The following is a 21,293-nucleotide window of genomic DNA, read 5'->3' on the forward strand; positions in this document are numbered from 1 at the left end:
TCGCGGTCTGACGATGCTGTGTTATGTAAAGACAAACGCCCCCCCCCCCCCCGAATGCATGTCTTCTACCAGTCTGCATGACGATGAGCTTAGTAGCACTGTGGAGTAAACACTGGCTCTTGTCCCTGGAAGGACAAAGTTGAATTTTATTATTTATATGTGAATCAGTAGAGTAAAAAAAAAAGAAAGTTACCCAGCCTGTTTTCTGCTCAGCTGAAGGTCAGCATGTGAATAGGAAACGACAGGGGAGAGTTTGTGTGTGTGTGTGTGTGTGTGTGTGTGTGTGTGTGTGTGTGTGTGTGTGTGTGTGTGTGTGTGTGTGTGTGTGTGTGTGTGTGTGTGTGTGTGTGTGTGTGTGTGTGTGTGTGTGTGTGTGTGTGTGTGTGTGTGTGTGTGTGTGTGTGTGTGTGTGTGTGTGTGTGTGTGTGAGAGAGGGGCCGAGAGAGATGACTGCATAAAATATACGCTTTTGTGTGCACCGCCTGGAGAGAAAGAGAAAGAAAGAGAGATAGAGGCAAAGGATACTGCATTATATGTAGTGAAAGTAGATAGCCTGTGCCTTAGTCCATATCTGGTTTCTCATGTGGGCACATACGGTTAAAGGTCTCCTCTGTTCCTGCCGCTGTGTGTGTCTCTGTGTGTGTCTCTCTGTGTGTGTATATGTGTGTGTGTAGTAACAGTAGATCTGTGCTATGGGACTGATGGAGTCTCTATGTGAGGTCCACTGTCACCTCCTCTTCAACAGCTGCAGAATATCGGTCTTTACCTGCAGCCGCGTCTGCGAGGTTCCATTATCGTTTCCTGCTCTCCTGTGCTAAAGGAGTCTTGAAGAAGTGATAACGCAGCGTGAGGGGTCGTGCGCTCGGAGGGAACTGCATGTTCTCCCTCAAGGCCAGTGCAGAGAGCGTGCCCACTTTCCTCCTGCTTCAGAAAATGGAATGAAATCCAGTGCTATGATCTGAGCTGCCCCCCCCCTCCCCTCCCCTCCCCTCCCTGTGACGGCATAAACAGTGGCCCTCAGCGAGCTGTTTCCCAATGCAAAACCTCCCATTACATGAAGCCACGTCCCTGTTTGATGTGTGCAGATTATGATTTCAGCACTCTGGAGAGAGGCAGATATTATAATCCATAGCCACGGGTGCCGGGTCAGAGGAAAGCTATTTTCTGGCCTCAAATCATTTTGAGGGAGACCTTGTGCTATTGAGTGTGATACAAAATTTATGACAGAGTGGCTGAGTGGCTCACATTTCCCTCCCAGTGGCCTCTTTGCCTGTGAAGTTTTTTTTAGTGGCATGTCATGGCTGATCTCGTTAGAATTCATATTCAATCACTTCCCCCGGAGAAAACGCATTCATTTACACTGCGCGTTTACACAGTGTATTTTTACACATCTAAGAGCACAATGAATAATGTCGCAATCCGTTTACGCTCCTCGTAAAGTGCTTCTGCCTTCTTCATTACGTTTTGGGATTTGTGGTGAAACAACATAGAAAAAAAACAATATTTTTCATTTAAATCATCTACAGGCAATTTTGCTTCGCTATCATGCTGCCAAAAGCTTGACATGGAGTGTGAGGATATTGAGTTAATTTATAATCATCAGTCCTCAAAGGGGAATGTGCGGAATTGGGAGCCATCAGCAAGAAATGTGTAAGTAGGTGAAATCAGAAATGTAGACGGAGCCAATTTCAGCCGAGACACTGGAGACACTCGCTGTCTGCCGACTTTAATTAACATTATTTGGTCGCCAAGCAATCGCCGTCTCTCACCGGGAAACAGATGCTTTCCGAAGGGGGCTGCAGAATATTCATTGTAATGGATTACTCTGTTATTTGGTAAACTTTTAAATTAAATTGTTTTTATTAATACCGTCCACATCCTGTTTCTGGAGGGCTGCAAATTGCATTTTCTGCATCTGGAACCCACAACACCATTTGTGTACTACTGTATGTATGCATGTATCATTGGTGTGTGTATGTATGTGTGTGTGTGTGTGTGTGTCTATTTTGTGTATCTGTGTGGATTGTTCCTTTCTATCTCAGTTGGTTTTATGATGTATTGTGTTGCCAGTGGTGCTCAAACAGAAACATGCAAATGGCAAAAATAGTTTTTTCCAAATAACTTTGTGTCTTAAAGATAATCAGATGCAGCTCTTCAGTATTTAGCAGGTTGTAAAAAAGACTCCTTGTGGTGTTTTTTTTTTTTATATACAGCTTTGTACCGACAGCTGCTGTTTTCTTTCCCCCAGCCACGGAGAAGAAGAGGCTATGCATGTTGTTTTGTGTTGTTCACATAAAACATCCATTAGCTCGACTTTGTCCTCCTCTCCTTGCCGTATCAAATTGTAGTCTGCTTAGACGGGAGCTCTGTCTCTTAGACCGCTGCGGGAATTAATCTTTTATAGAGAGGGGGGTAGGGGGGGTGCAGACATTGGCACGACACACACAAGTGTTGTGATTTTATGTGGCGTGCAGGTTTTTATCTGTTGCTTTATCAGCAGTTGTTGATTAATATCTGGAACATGGTGGCAGATGCGTCTTTACAGGTGGGCAATAATCCGCGGCGGGGCAGTTCCTGTGCGAGTGAAGGGACCCAGGGCGTTTTGCCACAGTCTGCTGCCTTCATCCCTCCTCTTCCTCGGTGACGTGACATTTTGCTGGTCTGCTGCCCCGGCTCCCTCCGGATGGCAGTGACAGGGCGGCTGCCCATGAATGACCACTGCCATATTGACTGTGTCTGTGCCAGGGGCCGGACCCCATGTCACTAGTTCAAACACCCGTGCCCACGCAGACACACACACACACACACACACACACTGAAATGTACACACGGGTTAGTCAGGCTTGCCATATTGTGGGGCGGTGCAGCCCAGCTGGTCGGATTGGAGCTGAACTCTTGTGTGACATGTTTTCTCGGCTCGCTGAAGGATCCTCCATATTTGGTTGGATCTTTTTCTTTTTTAATTTCAGCTTAAAGGATAGTTCAACCAAAATGTTCATTCATTCATTATCTACTCACTACTATGCCAATGGGGGGGTTGGGTGAAGTGTCCACAAAGCACTTTTGGAGTTTCAGGGGTAATCCAATACAATTGATCCAATTGATGCTGTGCTCCACACGGGAATGTGGCTGCAGGAGGAGGACAGCAGAAGACATTTGGACTAAAAACAAGGTGTAAATGACGCCGTTTGGAGATGAGTTTGAATCTCAGGGTTTACGGACACTTTCACGACACCACAGGAGCAGTGTGGAGGCACTTTGTTATCTTTCTGTAGTTTTTCTCGATTTGAAGAAGGAGTCATTGTTTACCTCAAACCAAACCAAACACTTCACTCACCAGTCTCCATTGGCATCGGGTGAGTTGATAACGAGTGCATTTTCATTTTTGGGTGAACTATCCCTTTAAATTTCTCTCCCCACCCACCTCTCCCACTCACTCTCTCTCTCTCTCTCTGTCTCCCATCTCTTCTCGTTGTCATATGTGGGCGTGCAAATATCGTTGTATGATGATATATGTTAATGACAAGATGTATGTGTCAAAAAGCAGCTCAATACCCCTGAGGTGCAAACCACAGTCTGGCTTCCTGCCCACAATAGCAGAGCTCCTCAGGCGCTCTGTTGTTTCCTTAATCCATCCTCGCCTTTGGATCCTCAGCCAGGAGCCCAAAAAGGAGCCCGGATAACAGAGAGACCGATATTTTGCCAGTCCACGCTCCATCTGTCATTTCCACATGTGTCCTCCTCGTTTTTTTATGTCCAACTCCAGCTTTATCCATCTTCATCTCAGCCCAGCGCTGCAGCTGGGCTCCTCCTTTGTTTGCATTTCAGCCAACTTCAATATTGGTGATTCCCAACCGACCTCTCATCGCTGCGTCAGCATCTGCTCAGGCATTCCGTCAGAGAGAGCCCGTCCCCGTCGGCCTATTGACCGGACATCATGATGGATGCACTTCACATGCTTTAGACATGTGCTGTGTGCGGCTCCAGCTGTTTCCCAGCCTCTTCCCAGCCTCTTCCCAGCCTCTTGAGGGGTGGAGCCCGGAGAAGAAAGCTGTGATGTTGACCTCGCTCCCTGTAGAGACTGAACCTCTAATCCCACTGGATACACATAGATCATACACTGAATCTGAGCGGGGGGGGGGCTCGCCTCAGACACCAGTCACTACCTCTCACAACACATCGATGTGAAGGAGGCACTGGGACATCCATAGGCTCAGACCACATGCTGCATGACTGATTGTCTCCATTAGTGTGCACGTCTACTCCGTGAGTGGTACCCAGAAGACATATTTGTCCTTACCCCCTCCATCATGCCCTGTGACCCTGATTCCCTGAAGCAGAGGAAGAGATTTAAATACATGTTGGATCGCTTACGAGGCGCCACACGAACACGGCTCACCCACGGGGGCCGAGGGCCTTTGGAGCAGCAACACATCCGACCACCATATATTCTTGTTCTGCCGCAGCCCTGAATAGTTTTCGTGTTGTGCCAGCAGCATCCACAGGTTGTGGAAACCCGAGCTGCGCGCGGCATCGCTTCCTTTGCGGTCTGCCATTTTTTCCATATGACTCGGACACGCTGCGATAACCGCATCCTCCTCACCCCGTCTCTCTTTCACTTCCTGCCGCACATAAAAGACCCTTCACCTGCTTCCCTTTTTAACCCCTGGCCCACGAGGTCAGCGGCTGTAACTTACACTGAACGACAAAAGGCAGAGCGTTGTGTTCATGTAAATGTATCATTCTACAATGAACCTGGACTGTTTTATCTCAAAGACAAACCTGGATGAATTCAGTCCTTCGCTTCCAATCCCCCCTACAGTCAGGTTTAATTAAATCCGAACCAGTGAATCGATAAGCAAGCTTTCTGAATTCAGCGCCGTCCTCCACGTATTCCCAGTGCACTGGATATGATTCATATCGCTGACGCGCCATCTTTTTCACACAGTTCTCTTCAATATTACATAGAGCGTAGGACACCGGTGCACTTAGCGATTCCGCTCCTTTGATCAACATTATCACAGCGCTGTGTCTCTCCTGATTTATCTGCTGTGGCTATTCTGGGATTCATATATCACACTGCTTCAGACATCACAGGCATGTGACCCCTCCGCGTGGGCCTGTATTGAACTGGGCTTTGCTGCACTGTGATAGGACGTCGTGTTTCAAATGGCAAGAGATGCTTTCTGATCTAAATGCTAATGCATTGTCCTGTACCTGGAGCATACTTACTTTACTTGTAAAACCCCCGGCCGTCTCTGGTGTCCCACCGTATCTCCCCCAGCTCTGATGAACGTGCCTGCAGGTATTAGGACTAGATTGGGGCTTGGCTGCGGTAGTGGCTGCTGGGGCTTTGGCTCTGTGTGTGTATTTAACTTTATGCTGCCGTGTGTGTCGGTGTGTGTGTGTGTGTGTGGGGGCGCCCACCCTGCGTGCACCTGCAGGTTTATGGATATGTCATAGCTGCAGGTTTTTCCCCCCGCACACATCCTGACAAGAGCCACAGACATCGATCTGCGGCTGTCAGCGGCCTGTCCTGTCGGTCCGGTGCGGGGGTCAGGGGGTTGTCCACCCCGGGAAGACAGATAAACAAATGCAAAACTGTTTAGCGAGTTTGGGTAAGCACGTTAAATAATGGAACAGTGTCTGGCTTTGTAAATGGTCAGTGAATAGCAGCTTGTCCCACATGTTATCAGTGTTTAGACAATTTGATATTGAAGATCAGGGCTTGATCCTTTCCAGCCTCAGTGACATTATCTGGAGCCATCACACGCTATTTCAGTTGGATCTTTTGATAACATACATTTAACTAATTCCCCGTCCGGGCACCTGCACTGACTTTGGTTGAAAATCACACATGAACTAACAGTGGAAATGTTTCTCATGTCTGAATTGTGTTTTTTTTTTTTTTGTTAAATCCTAATCTAATCGCTGTGGAATCTCAGATCAGAAATTAAACACGTACACGTTCCTGCTCTCTTGCTCGTGTAGTTTTTTTTCCATTCCCTGTTTGAGCCCCTCAAGAGAACCCAGTCGACACTGGGCCGGGTTGTGTTGTGTGTTTGCGACCACAGCAACAGACGGGGCCAAACGGTCACAGGCCTGACTGCCACCGGCGGCGACATACCGTGTGGAAGGAAACCCTTTGTAGTCCTAATCCTCTCCTTATGCTCAGGCCTTGATCGTGCATTCACACCGGGGTCGTGTGCTGTCGCATGTCATGCACTATATGTCTGCAGCGCTGCTACGGTTTCAGATTGACTGGGGGAAAGGTATGCAACACTAACTCCTTGTGTAATATGAGCTCAGACAAATTGTCGAGTAATTATGAGGCATTCTTTTTGTCTTTGTTGCAAGAAAACAGCAGCAATCACTTGTAATGATTGAATTAGTGTCTGACACAGCAGAGATCGCATTACACTTCACGGTTGTCATTTGGACAGAGTGTCCGTCAATATAAATCATCACCTGTCACATTTGATGATGATGATGAAACAGCATATTTGATTGAATTGAGTTTAAAAAAAAATATGACAATTACATTTAATGTACATAACTAATTCTGTGGCTGTGTCTTCATAATGTAATGGATAGAACAGACAGTCTTCACATCGTCACCACATGAAGCAGATGGAGAGCGGAAGGCATCGAAACACTGGGACCATTGAGCCTGAAGAGGAAAACAGGAGTGATGAAATTTCACAGAATTAGACAATTACAGATAAAATATGAACAAATCATTCATGAAAAATTATTGTTTTATTGAATTCAGCTGACATGCTGCAGCTGAAACCTAAGAACCCTTCTTCCTGGAACCTGGGTGTTTGTCTGAAATTAATGAAACACGTCAGGGGAGATTGCTGCAGGGGTGATTGTCATTACGTTTCTCCTCCAACAGATGACTTCACTTAAGCCTTGGGAGTTTTAAGGAAAGGTAACATTTCTTCCAGATAAGTGATCAGGACTTTGTGAACGTGGGATTTCTGAACTCTCACTCCGCCTGGGGTAAAGCCCGGGGTGGAACCTCCCTCCTCTGGGACTCAGACCGTGGTCTTCATGTGGTCATTAACGGTTTTGCATGTTAATTATTCAACGCTTAGGTTTCTCCACAGAATTTCAACGAACACTGAGCTTTGGATTCCAGTGACCTACGTCACAGAGGAGATCAGTCACACGCTTGTTTATTGTCAAGTTTTTGAAAAAAAAAATCTGAAAAGTTCCCTCATGTTGACATGTGGTGCCACTGTTTTATTCTGGGCAAGTTGTCATGTGTCAGATCACCTTGTGACTGGGGCTGTGATTGTCATGATTGGATTCCAGTCAGTAAATTAAAGACATTCTGTGGCAGGATATCAAAGACACCAACAAAAATAGTCCCCATGAACGACTTGATTCTGGTAATTAATTCAGCTAAGATTACTGGGCCTGCATTTTATTTCCTTCTGGTGGCATCTTGTAAGATGCTGCTGACATTAGGTGCACAAAATCAAAGTCACTACGAAAAAAGAAAATGATGTCTCTCCATATTATGGTATTTTATCATCTCACTCCCATCAAACCATAATGCAAACAGGGTTGAGAGGTTTTTTATATACAAGGGCTCCAAGTTAATCATCTAAAGAGCATGAGGTTACACTGGATCTCAAACAATCACTGGTGTACCTCGTTTATTGCGGTCACCAATTTATTCCCTCGTGCTTTCGCAGTTCATTTTCCAGGTGATGAGAGTAAACTTCTTTGCAGAGGATGCAGATGTATTCCTGTTCAAAGTGAAGACGCACAAGCAGAGCATCTGTGTGGGTGAAAGTATTGCGTCGGTACGAAACTACCAAAGATTCTGTTATCGTGCTTTGCAAAACAAAACAAGATATATTCAGAGATTTCCAAGGAACCAATATCAGGGGAATTAAACACAAAATACCATGTATGCTGAAAAGGATAAAACCACACTAAATCTAAAAGTGAAAGCTGCTGGGTGGAGTAAAATCTCTGGGGCTGATACAGGATGTCAAAATTGACAAACAGGATGCAGGCTACTTGAAAAAAGTAATGTCCCTCTGTGAGCATGATGAAAAATGAAAGTGAGAATCATCTCGTTTGGACGTGAAGGTAACTCCAGAAATATCCCTCCTTACTGCGGGTAGGACCTCGGCAGACGGCCTCTCTCATCAACCTCCTAGTAAAGATTCAAACTTGTAAAAGATGAATTTGATGCCGAGCCTTGAACTGGATTCAACTCGTGCAGAAACCTTCTCACCTCCTTCTTCATCCCGCTCTTTGCTAGGCTCTCTCTCCCAGATTCATGTATTTTTATTAAGAGTAGGATAAAAATGTGTTTAAACATATATGAGGTCAGATGAGTCGTCCAGTCATCAGGGACAGAGTCAGATTGGGAGCAGGTTGTTGAGAATCGCTGTGGTTGAAAAAAGGGTTAATTGGGGCATGTTGAATTTAGCAGATATAAAGAAGCGTCAATGCAAAGCTCATTGGGATATTTGAGTAATTCTTCTTTTCCACTAACTTAAGAAAACAGCAGATTTCATGAAGAAAAGAAGATCTAATAAACAGCGACCCAACAGTTGATTGAGATTCTTCAGAGGGTAAACAAATGTGCAGCTAGGATGTGAGACGAACATTTGGAAGATCGCATCGTGCGTCCCAGATTAAAACGACTGACCTGGTGAGAGGCCAAAACAATGGGGTCTTTTGTCCAAATTCTAAGAGCGGGTGTTACGATTGGACTACAGGAATTTCAAGGGGTGGGGGCCTAAATAAGAGACCTTAGTAAAGATAAACAGGAGTCATCCAGCCTCCATAAGACACCAGTTAGTGACAGGGTGGGGAAGCCAAACAAATTTTTCGCTTCACAATAATAAAACCAAACACTTGGAGGAACTAAGTCCAGTTTTTACGCGACTTGAAAAAAGTGTGGGAGTAGATTGAATAAGATCTTTAATATATCGAATTAAACAACAAGTTGGACACAAAGACATAATCAGCCATCACAACACCAGACGTTTTAATCTGATCATATTGAGCGATGAGGTGAACAATACACAATTCTACAATCTGGTCCCGTTACACAGTGGATCGACCTTACATCCGAACTTTAGACAAAGAGGTAGAGTGCTCCCTCATTGTGTAACAATCTAATCTGCTCTGAAGTCTACCTGGGTCTTTTATCCGGTGACATTTTGGAGGGAAATGAGTTTCATAGATGAGCAGGACGGCATCGATTCATTTCAGGAGAGATGAATCTTTCAATTAAGCTTTGATTAATTGACTAATTAGTCAGAAGATAATGACAATAGATTAGCAAAATCTACCAAACAAACTTCAGAGGTAATGAATGAGGTGAAAAACAAAGCCTTCACACCGACACACACACACACACACACACACACACACACACACACACACACACACACACACACACACACACACACACACAGAGAGTCTTACGGTATCAACAACACAGATGAGCAACCTCAGCTTTCATACAAACAAACTGCTCTGTCACTTTTACCAGGCCTCACAGACGAAGTGCACCAAGGACACACTTTATCAAAAAGGATTGCAGCCCATAATACAAAGCACTATATAACCTAAGTGAGTTTATTTTTCATTAGTCATCCTCTGCCCCTCTGTTTTCTTCGGTTCTGGATGGAACCGCCTCCGGCCTGCAGACAGTGGCGTGCAGCTTGTGTTTGGACTCTAAGTTTCATAATGCCGTTATGGTGGATTGAGTGATTAATAACATAAAAATGATTCAATAATCTTTTGCATAACAGTGTTTAACGGTAAGAAATAATTGAATTTAAAGAACAGCAATTAAGAGAAGAGGACCAGCTCAGATAGCTCTGTCAAGCATGTCTTCTTCTTTCCCTTCTTCCTTTCCCTCTCTCTCGTCCGCTTTTGAAAAATTTACTTAATATTTCTTTGGAATTTAGATTACTCCATCAACTGAGCGACCTTCTCCCGAAACAGCTTTCTCCACTAAATATTTCTTTCAAGGTTCGAATATACGTTTTCATATTTTTCATTTTTTTTTTTTTCAGTCTTTGTGATTTCTTTGGCTCTGCAGTCTCGTTTACTTTAGATGTTATTAGCCAATGCTAACAGTAATTAGGAACTTACAATAACATGGCATTAGTCAGCATGAGAAAGTTAAATTTTTCTTAGGGACTCCCTAAAGAACACATTTCTGAAAGAATCTTAGATATTGGTGACTGAGGCCCATCATCATCTATTTGTCCCACTACACACATACATACTATTTGTCATGTTGCAGCAGCAAAGGATAGAGTCAAAATAGCTAAACATACAATGAAAATAGCATATACAATAAAAAACTGAATATAAACTGAGAAAAAAAGAGAATTGCAAATTGAAGTTAGACAATGAATATTGCAAAGTTGAATTAGTTAAACCTAGGTGAGATTTATTGGTGCTTGAAAAGTAAAATGAAAAAAAGGAGGAAATAAAATGAAGTTACACTCGAAGTTAAAACACAGCACACGTCAAACATTCATAAAAACTTTCCGGGGAAAAAAGAGATTTAAAAGACAAAGAAGATGTCCCCTGTCTGATCTCGATCTGTGGACTCTGCAAAGTTCCTCCAGAGGTCGAGGCTGTAAACAGCTCCATCCACAGATCTGAGTGAACCCAGCACAGTACATGTTATTAAGCCCCTGATGTAGTTTGGAGCGATGCCATTTAATGCTTTGATAGTGATCAGTAGAAGTTTAAAATCAATACAGAGGGCAAGAGGAACCCAGTGTGAGTTGGCAGGTACGGGGAGTAATGTGCTCATTAACACCTGCGCAGAACTTTATAGCCTCTCAGGGATTCAGTCCAACCAATAAAGAAAAAGATAAAGTTGCGTGATGAAACGAGATATGAATTCAGATTAAAGTCACAAGTCACTGTACATTTATTAGCTTTGAAAAAAGTATTCAGGTCAAATTGAAACTGCTCAACCAGATTCTTTTTAATGTGTAGGGAGGACGCGCGGGGAAATTACACAAGGCCAGAAATAATGATGCCGCGAGCACTTAATACAGTGCTCTGGAAAATAAAGTGGGATTTATTTGAATAGCTCTTTCCTCCAACATTGTACTTGTCTTCATTACAAACGGAACCAGTGTGTTATGACGTTTCTTTATCAAGAGCCATCGATATAGTTTTTCTGTAAAAACTCTCACTCCGCCTTTGTGTTTGATACAACCTCAACAAACTTTTCAAATTGTCCTGATAAATTATAAAACACCTCCCCCGCTGCCTTCATAACAAAGGAGCATAATCCTTTTCAACCCATTCAGGATTTTTGTCCTGTTGTTTGCAGTCACGTTAAAATGTTTATGGTTAAACTATTGCTCATGTAGGATTTCTTAATTTCATAAGTAATTCATATAAGTATGTTTCTAATACAGGATTTCACTGCATGGAGACATTTCACTTAACCCCCAGCTGTTTTCAGTCTGACCACATATTGTTCCTACAAATGCTAGTACCCCAGAAAGTACATTTTTAATTGTAATAATTTTCTTTTAAAGCCTTTATATTTGTATCCCCTGTGACGTTACCAATTGGTTGGTCTTTTTAAAGCCTCAAGTTTAGTATTCTGTCAACCGCCATCTTGTTTTTTTGAAACCAGAAGTAACCATATTAAGCCGGAACCCATTGGACAGTGCTAGCTGTCAATCACATCCATGTCTCAATGATTGCCGTGCTTTATCGGTGACTAAACGTAAACTAGCGATTTGGATCGCATACTCTGTATGAAAATATTAACCGCTGTTATAAATCAAGTGAGATGGAGGATTGTTTTCTCATTGACAAACTGTAAAGTCGCCCTCTGCTGGTCATTCAAGGTTTCGGGCAGTTCCTATATTGACTGCACATTCCAGTCCCTGAGTTAGCGTCCATTTTTATACAATCTATGTTTACAAGCACTCTTTGTTTGGGACCAACGAGTAGTATCGGTTGATTGTCTATAGCTATGTAATTTTATACAATTTTTTTCCCATAATTAGTTCGATGCAGTTTCTCGGTCAAGTGTTTGTTTCCCTTTAACTTTGACTGAAGAACTCTGAGGGGCCGAGTTGGCTCCTGAACTCTAATCTCCTCGGCACTCTCTGTCTTATACGTCGAGGTAGCTGCCAGATTTACTCAACATCAGAGAGAATGTTTGAATACAATCGTGTTTCTCTCCGTCCCTCAGCCCCGGCCCTCTGCTCTGGTCTGCTTCTTCGCCGCTGCTCCGCATACTTTTCATCTTCTTTCCAAGCCTCAACTCCTCGGTGTCCTCCGACAGACGCCCGTTCCTCCCGAGTCTCGCTTTGTCTCTCTTTCTCTCTCTTCAGCCCCTCGAACTATAATGCGGCGGCGGCAGAGAGCCCCTTCTGCTCTGGGTGGAGGTCGATGGATGGGAGGGAATTGGCTCAGATGTGTCCTTTGGGCGAAGGGAGGAATCAGTAACATGCACAGCAAGAGTCACACAGAGCTCTGGTAAATGTGTGTAGCTCCTAGACAGAGCAGCGCTGACATAGATTGTATTGAATTGGGAGTTAAGGGGCCTGAAAGCGCCCCGGTGGGGGGGAAAGCGCCTGGGCTCTGACAGCCTTTGCAGCTTTTTCACCTGTATTTAAAAAACGCTTGTCACTTGTAGCTTGAGAGACGTTATTAACAGTTTCTTAGTTATTTGTTATCATGTGACTCGTCTAATTTTGGCAGACACAGTCATTATTAATACGACTGAATCATTTGGAGTCAGAGCCTTTTTACTGATTACAGATTATTCCATTGAATTGAATAGCTTTTACTTTTATCCTGGATGTTTTGAAGCCCTTTGCCACCTTGTTTGGATAAGTGCTACACTAATAAAGTCATCATTATTATTATTATTATTATTATAAATTAACTGTTACAGGTGTCGGTTCAAATACTCCTTCAGTGTGTGACATTCTCAGTGAGCTGCAGTCAGATAATGAAAGCTTATAAAAACGCTCGCTCAAGATGGAAAACAGGCCCATTTTTTTTATTAGTTTCTAGAAATATATAACTGTCTTCTCCCAGACATAACTTAATATGACAGTTGTTGAGAAATATATATATTTTAACTTTTTGAATTTCCTCCTCATTCCCAAAAAATGGAATTATTGGTAGCAACTAGGTTTAGTGACATAACAGGATAAAACTACTTCCCGGAGATGTTTGTTCAGCTTCTCTTTTTGCTGCACTTTTACATTTTGGGAAATGTTTATTACCTTTATTTGGTCGTAGATCAATACCACGTTGAAGTCTTTATCTAATTGCCAGGCTACAAACAACAGAAAGTTAACCTACTGTTGCATAAGGTCTTGACAAAAGGCCAATCGGCTAACTGTCCAAATGTAATTAAATACCCTTTCCAAGAGCTTAAGGTAGCAATTATCCCAAAACCTAACCCGAGAATTAACCCTTTTCTTTCTCCTTTTCTGTGCGTCAGTTGTCGATTTTGAATATTTCTTGGCTAAAACGGGCATCGCTGGTTTCCCTCATATGAGCGAATAGACGTTAGGTAATGACTCTGGTTGGGGATAAAAGATTCCAGCTCAAAACCCCCATAAAACCACAAGGTACATGGATTTTGTCGCTGGATTTGCGGTTTGCTTCTGTCTTGATGCTAAGCTAATCTTAGCTGACTGATGCCTGATATTCCAAAGAGACAGATAGAATGGGGTCATTAAGTGTCTTAGTATTTTTTCTGTTGCACTCTGATTACTGTGTGTAAAAGTAATGCTACAGCCAGTAGCTCATTAGCTTCACCAGCTAACTGTCTAACTGTAATAGACTCCACAAACCAAATCCTTTAAATCACAATAATTAACACATTTGTCATTGGTTTGACCCACAGGGCAAAAACTTCAGGTTTTTAGGAGCTTGTGTGTTGGAATATTACATTTTTAAAGATGAAATTGAATATTCCAGCACATAACCCCCATTAAATTACACCTTCTACACTTTTTCACCAGGTATAGTGTTTTTATTAATGAGCTTTAGAAGTGCTGGTACATGGATTTTGTTACACTGAGATTTGTTGTTTCCCTTATTTCCTACTAAGCTTCGCTCAGCCAACCATAATGCTGCTATAATTACCACAGAGAGGGAATCGATCCTCTCCCACTTCCTAAAATGTGGAATATTAATATCAGCACTGAGCCGTTGAACCATGTGTAAATAGGATTTTGCTTTTTTAACCACCACACCTTGAATCATGCTGCTCACGTTCAGCCTTGGCCGAGCGCTGAAACCTCCGAGCACAATGCAAAGCTGATTTCTACTCTGCGGTGGTGAGACACAAGAGGGTTGGATTAGGTTGTCTATGTCAATTGGGTATTACTGGATTTTCCATTCAGTTGAATCTCTCCCTCCATCTGTCTGGAAGCTGATCCATCACCGGCAGACAGAAGACCATTACCGCTGCAGAACAATGTGCAGCCTCGTGGTATCCTCGTCTCAGCCAGACAATAGTGGAGGAAAAAGTTTATTCCCAGAGTCGATAAGAGCAATTATACGGTTACTCCAATTGTTACGCTCAAGTGGGAGTAAAATAAAGTTCAGGCACACACTCACACACAGACACACACCCACACACACACACACACACAGAGATAGGGAGAGATTGCTTGAGTATGGCATAGCTTTCTTCTTTTATGTATTTCAGTTGCCACCCTCGCAGTCAATATTATGAGGATCCTGCTCCATTAAGCCTTTGTTCTCTGCTGTTACGTGTGTGTGTCGCTATTTGGGGAGACGGACGGATTTAAAGGCAGCGCTTTGTGATAGCACGTTAGCTCGGGTGTGTGTGTTTGTGAATCAGCGCTTGACCCGCGGCTTTGCCTCCGAGATTGTTCAACGTCCTGCAGACACTATCCTCTTTCCGTGGCTTGGATGGTGCCACAATTCCACAGCCTGGATCCTCTTACTCGATTCTATCTATACTTCTATTCTATATACTGTACGTGTGTGCGCATGGACACACAAATCACCTGCTTTCACAGTTCACGACGGCAACTTTGATCGATAAAATGAATCCATGCAATTAAAAAGGGACCAGTTTAAGTAACCGATGTCTGAGTCATCACCTGCAGTCAGGATCACAGTCAACCCTCTTCACATAGAAAGACCCTGCTGCCAGTTTCACTCAACCACTCACACACGGACCCCCCCCCACACACACACACTAAACCCTGCTAATCCACACACAATCCACACCTCATCTACAACACACGTCCTTAGTACTTTAATGTTTCTTATGTTTGCTTGTTTACGTTTTTCTATTTCTGCTCAGCTCATCCCTGCACCCCCTCAATTCCCCCGACAGCAGAGATGAAATTGCTGAACATGTATAGTCAAAGCAAACACAGTGATGGGCTTATTAAAGACACAGGGAGCGGAGAGGAGGAGCTCGCCTCCTGGCTGCAGCTGCTGTATTGGCTGTGTGTTCAGCAGTGGGGAGGGGTAGAAAGAGAGAGAGGGAGAGAGAGAGTAGAGGGAGGAGGGCAGCACTCTTGTTGGGGGAGAGGGAATGCCCGTTAGTCGCGTCCGCCGATAATAGCACATCAGCCAGAGCCGCTCTATTGGGAGAGCAGAGCACAGGCAGTGCAGGAGGACTGAGCTGCTGAGCACAGAGCGGCACACTCGAGGAGACAGGCACACTCCGAGAGAGCGAGGGAAGAGCGCAAGAGCATCAGAGAGGGGAGGACAGAGCAGGAGCAGAGCAGTGGAAAGAGGAGAGGACAGCGAGGAGGGGGGGGAGAAAAGTTACCAGGTCAGCAGCAGAGCGTGGAAGTGGAGCAGCTGGGACTCAAGCGGGGTCTCAGTCCCACCGGAGCAGCCCGGTGCAGCAGCAGCAGCAGCAGGCAGCAGAGGAGGAGAGTGATATTACATGAGGGGATAGAGGCAGAGCTGTAACTTCTTCCTGGAAAGGCAGTCCTGTCATCAGGGTTAGGGTAATGCTCCTCACAGGACCCCCCTGCACAGCTACTTCTGCAGGATCACTTCAACACTGCGAGCAGGAGACCCTTGAACCTGGCCGAGGTGTCTGAGCGCTGCAGAGTCTGATCCATCCGTGCACTGTGAAAGTGGATGTGCCGGTGCTTCCCTGAGGAGAGTGGAGCTGTGGAGGGTGGAGTTGTTCTGTCCTGTCATCTCTGCAGAGACTATGTTAGACTGTGCGTCGGGAAGTCCTTCATCAGCAGCTGCAGCCCTAGAGCATGGAGAAGTCCAGCAGTGAGGAGTCAGCCATTCACCGTAGCCCCTCAGTAGATAGCCGCGACTCCGATTTTGCCCAAGCCTCCACGTCTGGCCGCCCCTTCGGTGGCCGGGGGTTCACCGCCGGTGCTTTCTACGGGTCCACGGGCTCGCGCAAAAACGCACAGCAGGGACAGGCTGGAGCGGCAGCTGATGCCAGCGCGGGGGACAAGTCCAGCAACAAGCCGAGCACACCCAAAGGCAGCAAATACGTGGTGTTTTACCTGGATCTATCCTTTGTGTTCCTTCTAGAATTCAAGAAGTGCAACATGGCACGAGGCTGCCTCTGCTGCTTGAAGTATATGATGTTCATCTTCAATCTCATCTTCTGGGTAAGTGGCTGATTTATTGTTTTTTTTACTCATCACACTTTGTTTGCGTGCAACAACTTTCTCACATGTTCATCAGGTAACATTAGGATAAAGTGATGGTTGTCGGTGCAATAGTGCGTTTCTAATTCTTACATCAGGCTGTGTGTGTGTGTGTGTGCCTGCTCCTCTCTGTGCGTGTTGCTATTCCTGGATGTCATGACAGAGTGGATGGCGCTGCACCAGGTCCCCCTTTTGTGTGTGACTGTCCGGGGATGGCAGGTAGGGGCTGGGATTGTGCCGCTGAAGGAGGGAGTGGGTTCGTTCGGGTCACACATTCACGTGGTTGTGTGATTTACGGTGAGCGTGAGGTTGAAATGCAGCTTTCGGTATGCAAGTGAAATAGAATAAGCCTCCACCGGGCAGTTACATTGATGAGCCACACAATACGTCATTGGCAATATGAGCTGAGGTGGTGAGGTGGTGAGGTGGTGAGCCAGTGGTTCTGGGGGAGCTGATGTGATTTGTGGGCTTCATTGAAAGCTTTACTCGTGTATGAAGAATGTCTCTGGGGTAAAATATGAACAGCGATATTGAAAATGTTATTAATCGTCAAGAATCAATCGCTCTTGTTGTAATCTGGATTTGATGGTTGAAATGTTTGTATTTTCAGGGAGTAATTAAGATGGTTATTGCCTTAATGAGAGATGAATATGATAATGTTCTCTGTTTTATTCCCTCAAAGAAACCTGGCCTCTGATTGTTGCCCGTGCATGGGCATTTGTTTTCAAAGTGGGCATCCCTTGATATGTTTACAGAACAGATTAAAGGGCTTATGGGTTACGGGGCCAAGGCTTTTGTGTTTTGAATGCAGCGAAGCCTGAAGCGTAAAAACATCCCATCACTGGGGGCCTCCACCAACCACGGCCCACCATGTCGCTGGGTTGTGAGCCCTGCTAACTGGGGCACACGGGAGGCAGCGGAGTGAGCATTAGCCGGAGCCCAGCTGTGAACTGGCCAGCGTTTTAAAACGCACACACGTACACATGCACCACACAAAGTGAGATCTGTCTCGATGGCTCTCCGCCATGTCTGAAAACGGACAGGCCTGCAGCAGGGAAGGGTCTCTGGTGTCTGAGGGCAAAATCTCCATGTCACCCTCATATCATTATTCAGGCCACAGAGGCAGCAGCCAGGGTGATTGGCAGAGAAACAGAAATGGCTCAGGGGCTCCTCTGTGTGCCTCCTCCTTCATGTGTTTGTTTTAAGGGAATGAAAGGGTCAGAAACTGGGAGATGATGTTGGATTCATTAATGCAGGCGCTGACTTACCTCCATGTGAGCAGCGCTTTAGAACCCACTCAGTAAATGTGGAGTTCAAATAAGCGCTCGAAATTTGGCTTAACCTCTGAAATATGTTTTTTTTTATAGCACAAGAAGCCGAACAGTCCGCATAATATTATATCTCTAATAATTCAACTTACATGTGAGCCAGCTCTTGCCGGCTTGGCTCATTTAATAGATAAGAAGCCGTGTCAGTGCACTGCTGAGGATCCACCTCTAGAAGAGGTCACAAGGTCATTATGATCTGCTTCTTCTTCTTGAGGGCCGGTCACAGAGGATTTAAGTCGAGGCTTTTACTTCCCAGTTTCTTTTCAGGCTCAATTTGTGTTTAACCCTTTTCAGTGGCAAAAACCCTGCCACTAATAACCGGCTGCTGCACACCACTAATAAGGAGGTGAAAAGAGGCTTTGGATTTCAAGGCTGGTGGCCCCCCCGCTTCATGTGGAGTCAAGCCCCACGGCCTCCACAGGCGTGTAATGCAGCAATCCCTGAGAGAGCCACGGCTCTCCCTTTGGTGAGGACTTGTCGAGACCCTAAGTGGCTGTGGACTTCTCCCAGTGCGGCGCATTTCCTGCTGTGCAATAATTAATTTTTGACTCTGGTAATGTTCCCTTAATGAACACCCACCATGCACATTCCCTCCTTACCCGCACATTTTCCCCTCTCCTGTTTCCCTTCCAGCAGCAGATCAAATTAATAACAGTTTAATCAGCATCCTGTGGGAATAGAGCGACTTGATGTAAGGGGGGGGGGGGGGGGGTATGATGCAGCATGTGGCTGCTGGGTCCCAGTCCATCAGAATGTGACAGCTCCAGGCTCTCTGGCATCTGCTTGACCAGGCCGGCTGGATCGTGGCTCTGCAGGGCACGTGGTTTGAAGGTGAGGGCTCGGGGGAATGTAGGCTCCGCTGTTCGGGCGAGGGGTCGGGGACAGTGTGTCTGAGCGGGACAGGCATAGGTAAGGTTAGAGGCATGTTGTATCTTGACACCCCTGGGATTGCAGTGCTCGCCTCTGATGCTCCAGGAATCACAAGGTTACCGCAGCTGGTTGGGAGGTTCGCCTCTGAAGGTCTGACATCTCATCCCTGGACCGGGGGGGGGGGGGGGGGGGTGGGGGGGCACCAGGTGCAGCCGGCGTCTCTTCTTTCTGTCGCTGCAAACATGCTGCACATACACACACGTAGCGGCCATCCTCGGTTAGCGCACTCACCACCCACACACCCTGCGCTTCCCATGGCTTACAGTGGTAACTTGAGGCTCAAGGTAAACAGCGGCAGGCACTCAAGGCATCTCCATACATGCGCTCATCCTCAACCCCCCCCCCCCCAGCAGTTGTTCATGACCATCTGGCTCCTCTTTCTTATGAGGGATTAGAACAAATCGGAGCCACAGGGGGAGTTGTGGGAAGATTAGAGCAGTGTTGGGTGGCGCTGCTGAGGATTGAGAGCGCGGCTCCTTCGGCCGACAATCGTCAAAAAGCAAATTTGCCTTTTGTGCTATGACGGAGTTAGGGAAGTGTGTGGTTTTTATAGTGAAGGTGGGTGGGCGGGGGGGATCTGTTGTGTTCTGCTCACACACACACAAACATCCAGGGACTGTTCGAGCGGCCGGGTAGGGTGATTGATGTTAAGCCCCCTCGGTGTCAGCCCTTCATGTGAGCGTATCAGTGATGGTGTTCCTGGGATTTCAGCCTCTCACTCTGCAGTGGATCCTCCACCCGCAGCCTCCTCTGTTCATCGCTCCCCTTCAACATTCAATCTACTGTCCAGCGCTGCTCGTATTTATCTTGTCCAGTGAGACCGGGGCACCTTTTGGAATAGTAAAAAAAAAAAATCGAAGCAACATCACACGCAAGCTTGTTTTCGCCGTAATAGATATGTTGTGCCGGAGCATTCCCAGCTGTGCCATTATCAAACCACATCAAAAAGCCTCATTTCATTTTCTTATTTAAAAGAAAAGTGTCGTCTCAGTGGTTTTTTCCTACGAGTACAACAGGGCTGGTGGAATCAAAGCCACTTCTTCTGTTGGAGGAGAGAAAAACCTCAAATGTGTTCAGACCTCTTCTGAAACCTGGTGCTCACGTCGGGGATCGCTGCAGGACTTATGAACGATTTGGTCCAAAGCAACAGAAGATTAGTTTTCCTATTGATTGAATCACTGAAATTGTGAGGTGTGTGTGTGTGTGTGTGTCTGTGTCAGCCTGTGTGTGTGAAGGTGAACGTCTGTGTCTGGTTGAATGAAACACCATAAAGCATTTCACACAGGCTGTCCCCTTCCCCCCCCGGGGGATTTCAATCAAAGGTGCCAGAGCAATTTGCCTGTTTCTCATTCTCCGGATCGGCACATGAAAAGTTCACTCATTATTTATGGCTCAATGTGCATTACAACAAACTTTTCTTTTCTTTCTCTAACACAAGAGGCACAGCTGAACTCCATCAGTCACTGCCAGGTGAAACAAGGTTTGGGGGGGGGGACAGATGAGGGTCGAGTGGCGCTCGGCGAGATGATGAAACAAGCTGAGGCATGCCGAGTCGTCACATGCATATAATTCAGTCGATCCACCGTGAGGGGCGGGCTCTTGAATCCGGCTTTGAGTTTGAAGTGGCAAAACGCACCATCATCGAGAGCTGGTCTCAATCTCACAGCTCCAGCTATGATGGCATATAAGACGTTGAATCAATACCAGGGCCTTTCGGGGTTCACCTCAGCCAATCAATACAACCAGTCCTGGTATATACGTGTTTCAGAATCATCCGTATCTACAGAAACATTTACACATTATACATTTAATCCAATGCACCAGCGTCTTCTCCGAGAGCTGCTCTCGTTATTCTTCTCCAACATTAACATGAAGAAAATCATTATATCTATACGCATCTGAATCATTCGGAGCCTTTGTAATTAGCATCCCCTGCAGAGCGCCGGGCCTTGATTCAGATTGGACCGACCCGCCTGGTGAACTGTCTCCGTGTGTCCAAGCTTTGTCCGGGGCGCTTCCTCTCGGGAGATCGCCGTAATTTACACGCCACTCCTCGGCCGGTTCGATTCCCCGGCCGTGTGGTGCAGCGCCGCTGAGCTCATTAGCTCATGTTGCAGATCTACTGGAATACAGAGTTGCCATGTTTCACTCTAGGGGGTCGAGGTAATAGAGCGTCAGAAATAAAGGTGCAGTTTTTTTTTATTTATTTTTGCGGTTGGTAGGTGGTGCTCCTGCTGGCGGGGGGGGGGGGGGGATTACGCCTCCCACCCCATCACTCACCTCCCTTTGAATTGCACGGGGCCTCAGACTTGATGAGTCGTTGCTTTTGTTTGTTGGTTTAGTCAAAGGCTGATTACGACACACACAC

General features: G+C 45.7%; 1 protein-coding gene across 4 annotated transcripts in view; it reads left to right on the forward strand.

Annotated features, from left to right (window-relative positions):
* tspan9a (tetraspanin 9a) overlaps positions 1-21,293 on the forward strand; it is a 159,470-nt gene that overhangs the window by 76,336 nt on the left and 61,841 nt on the right. For 3 of the 4 annotated variants that reach the window (XM_062390138.1, XM_062390140.1, XM_062390139.1), the window contains one exon: positions 16,549-16,628. In XM_062390138.1, the coding sequence (XP_062246122.1) occupies positions 16,566-16,628 (63 nt within the window). In that variant the 5' untranslated portion in view covers positions 16,549-16,565. Of the gene's footprint in view, positions 1-15,592; positions 16,629-21,293 lie in introns of those variants that run through there. The other variant, XM_062390137.1, reaches the window with a different exon arrangement.

Source organism: Platichthys flesus, chromosome 6, assembly GCF_949316205.1.
Source record: "Platichthys flesus chromosome 6, fPlaFle2.1, whole genome shotgun sequence".
Taxonomy (NCBI): Eukaryota; Metazoa; Chordata; class Actinopteri; order Pleuronectiformes; family Pleuronectidae; genus Platichthys; species Platichthys flesus.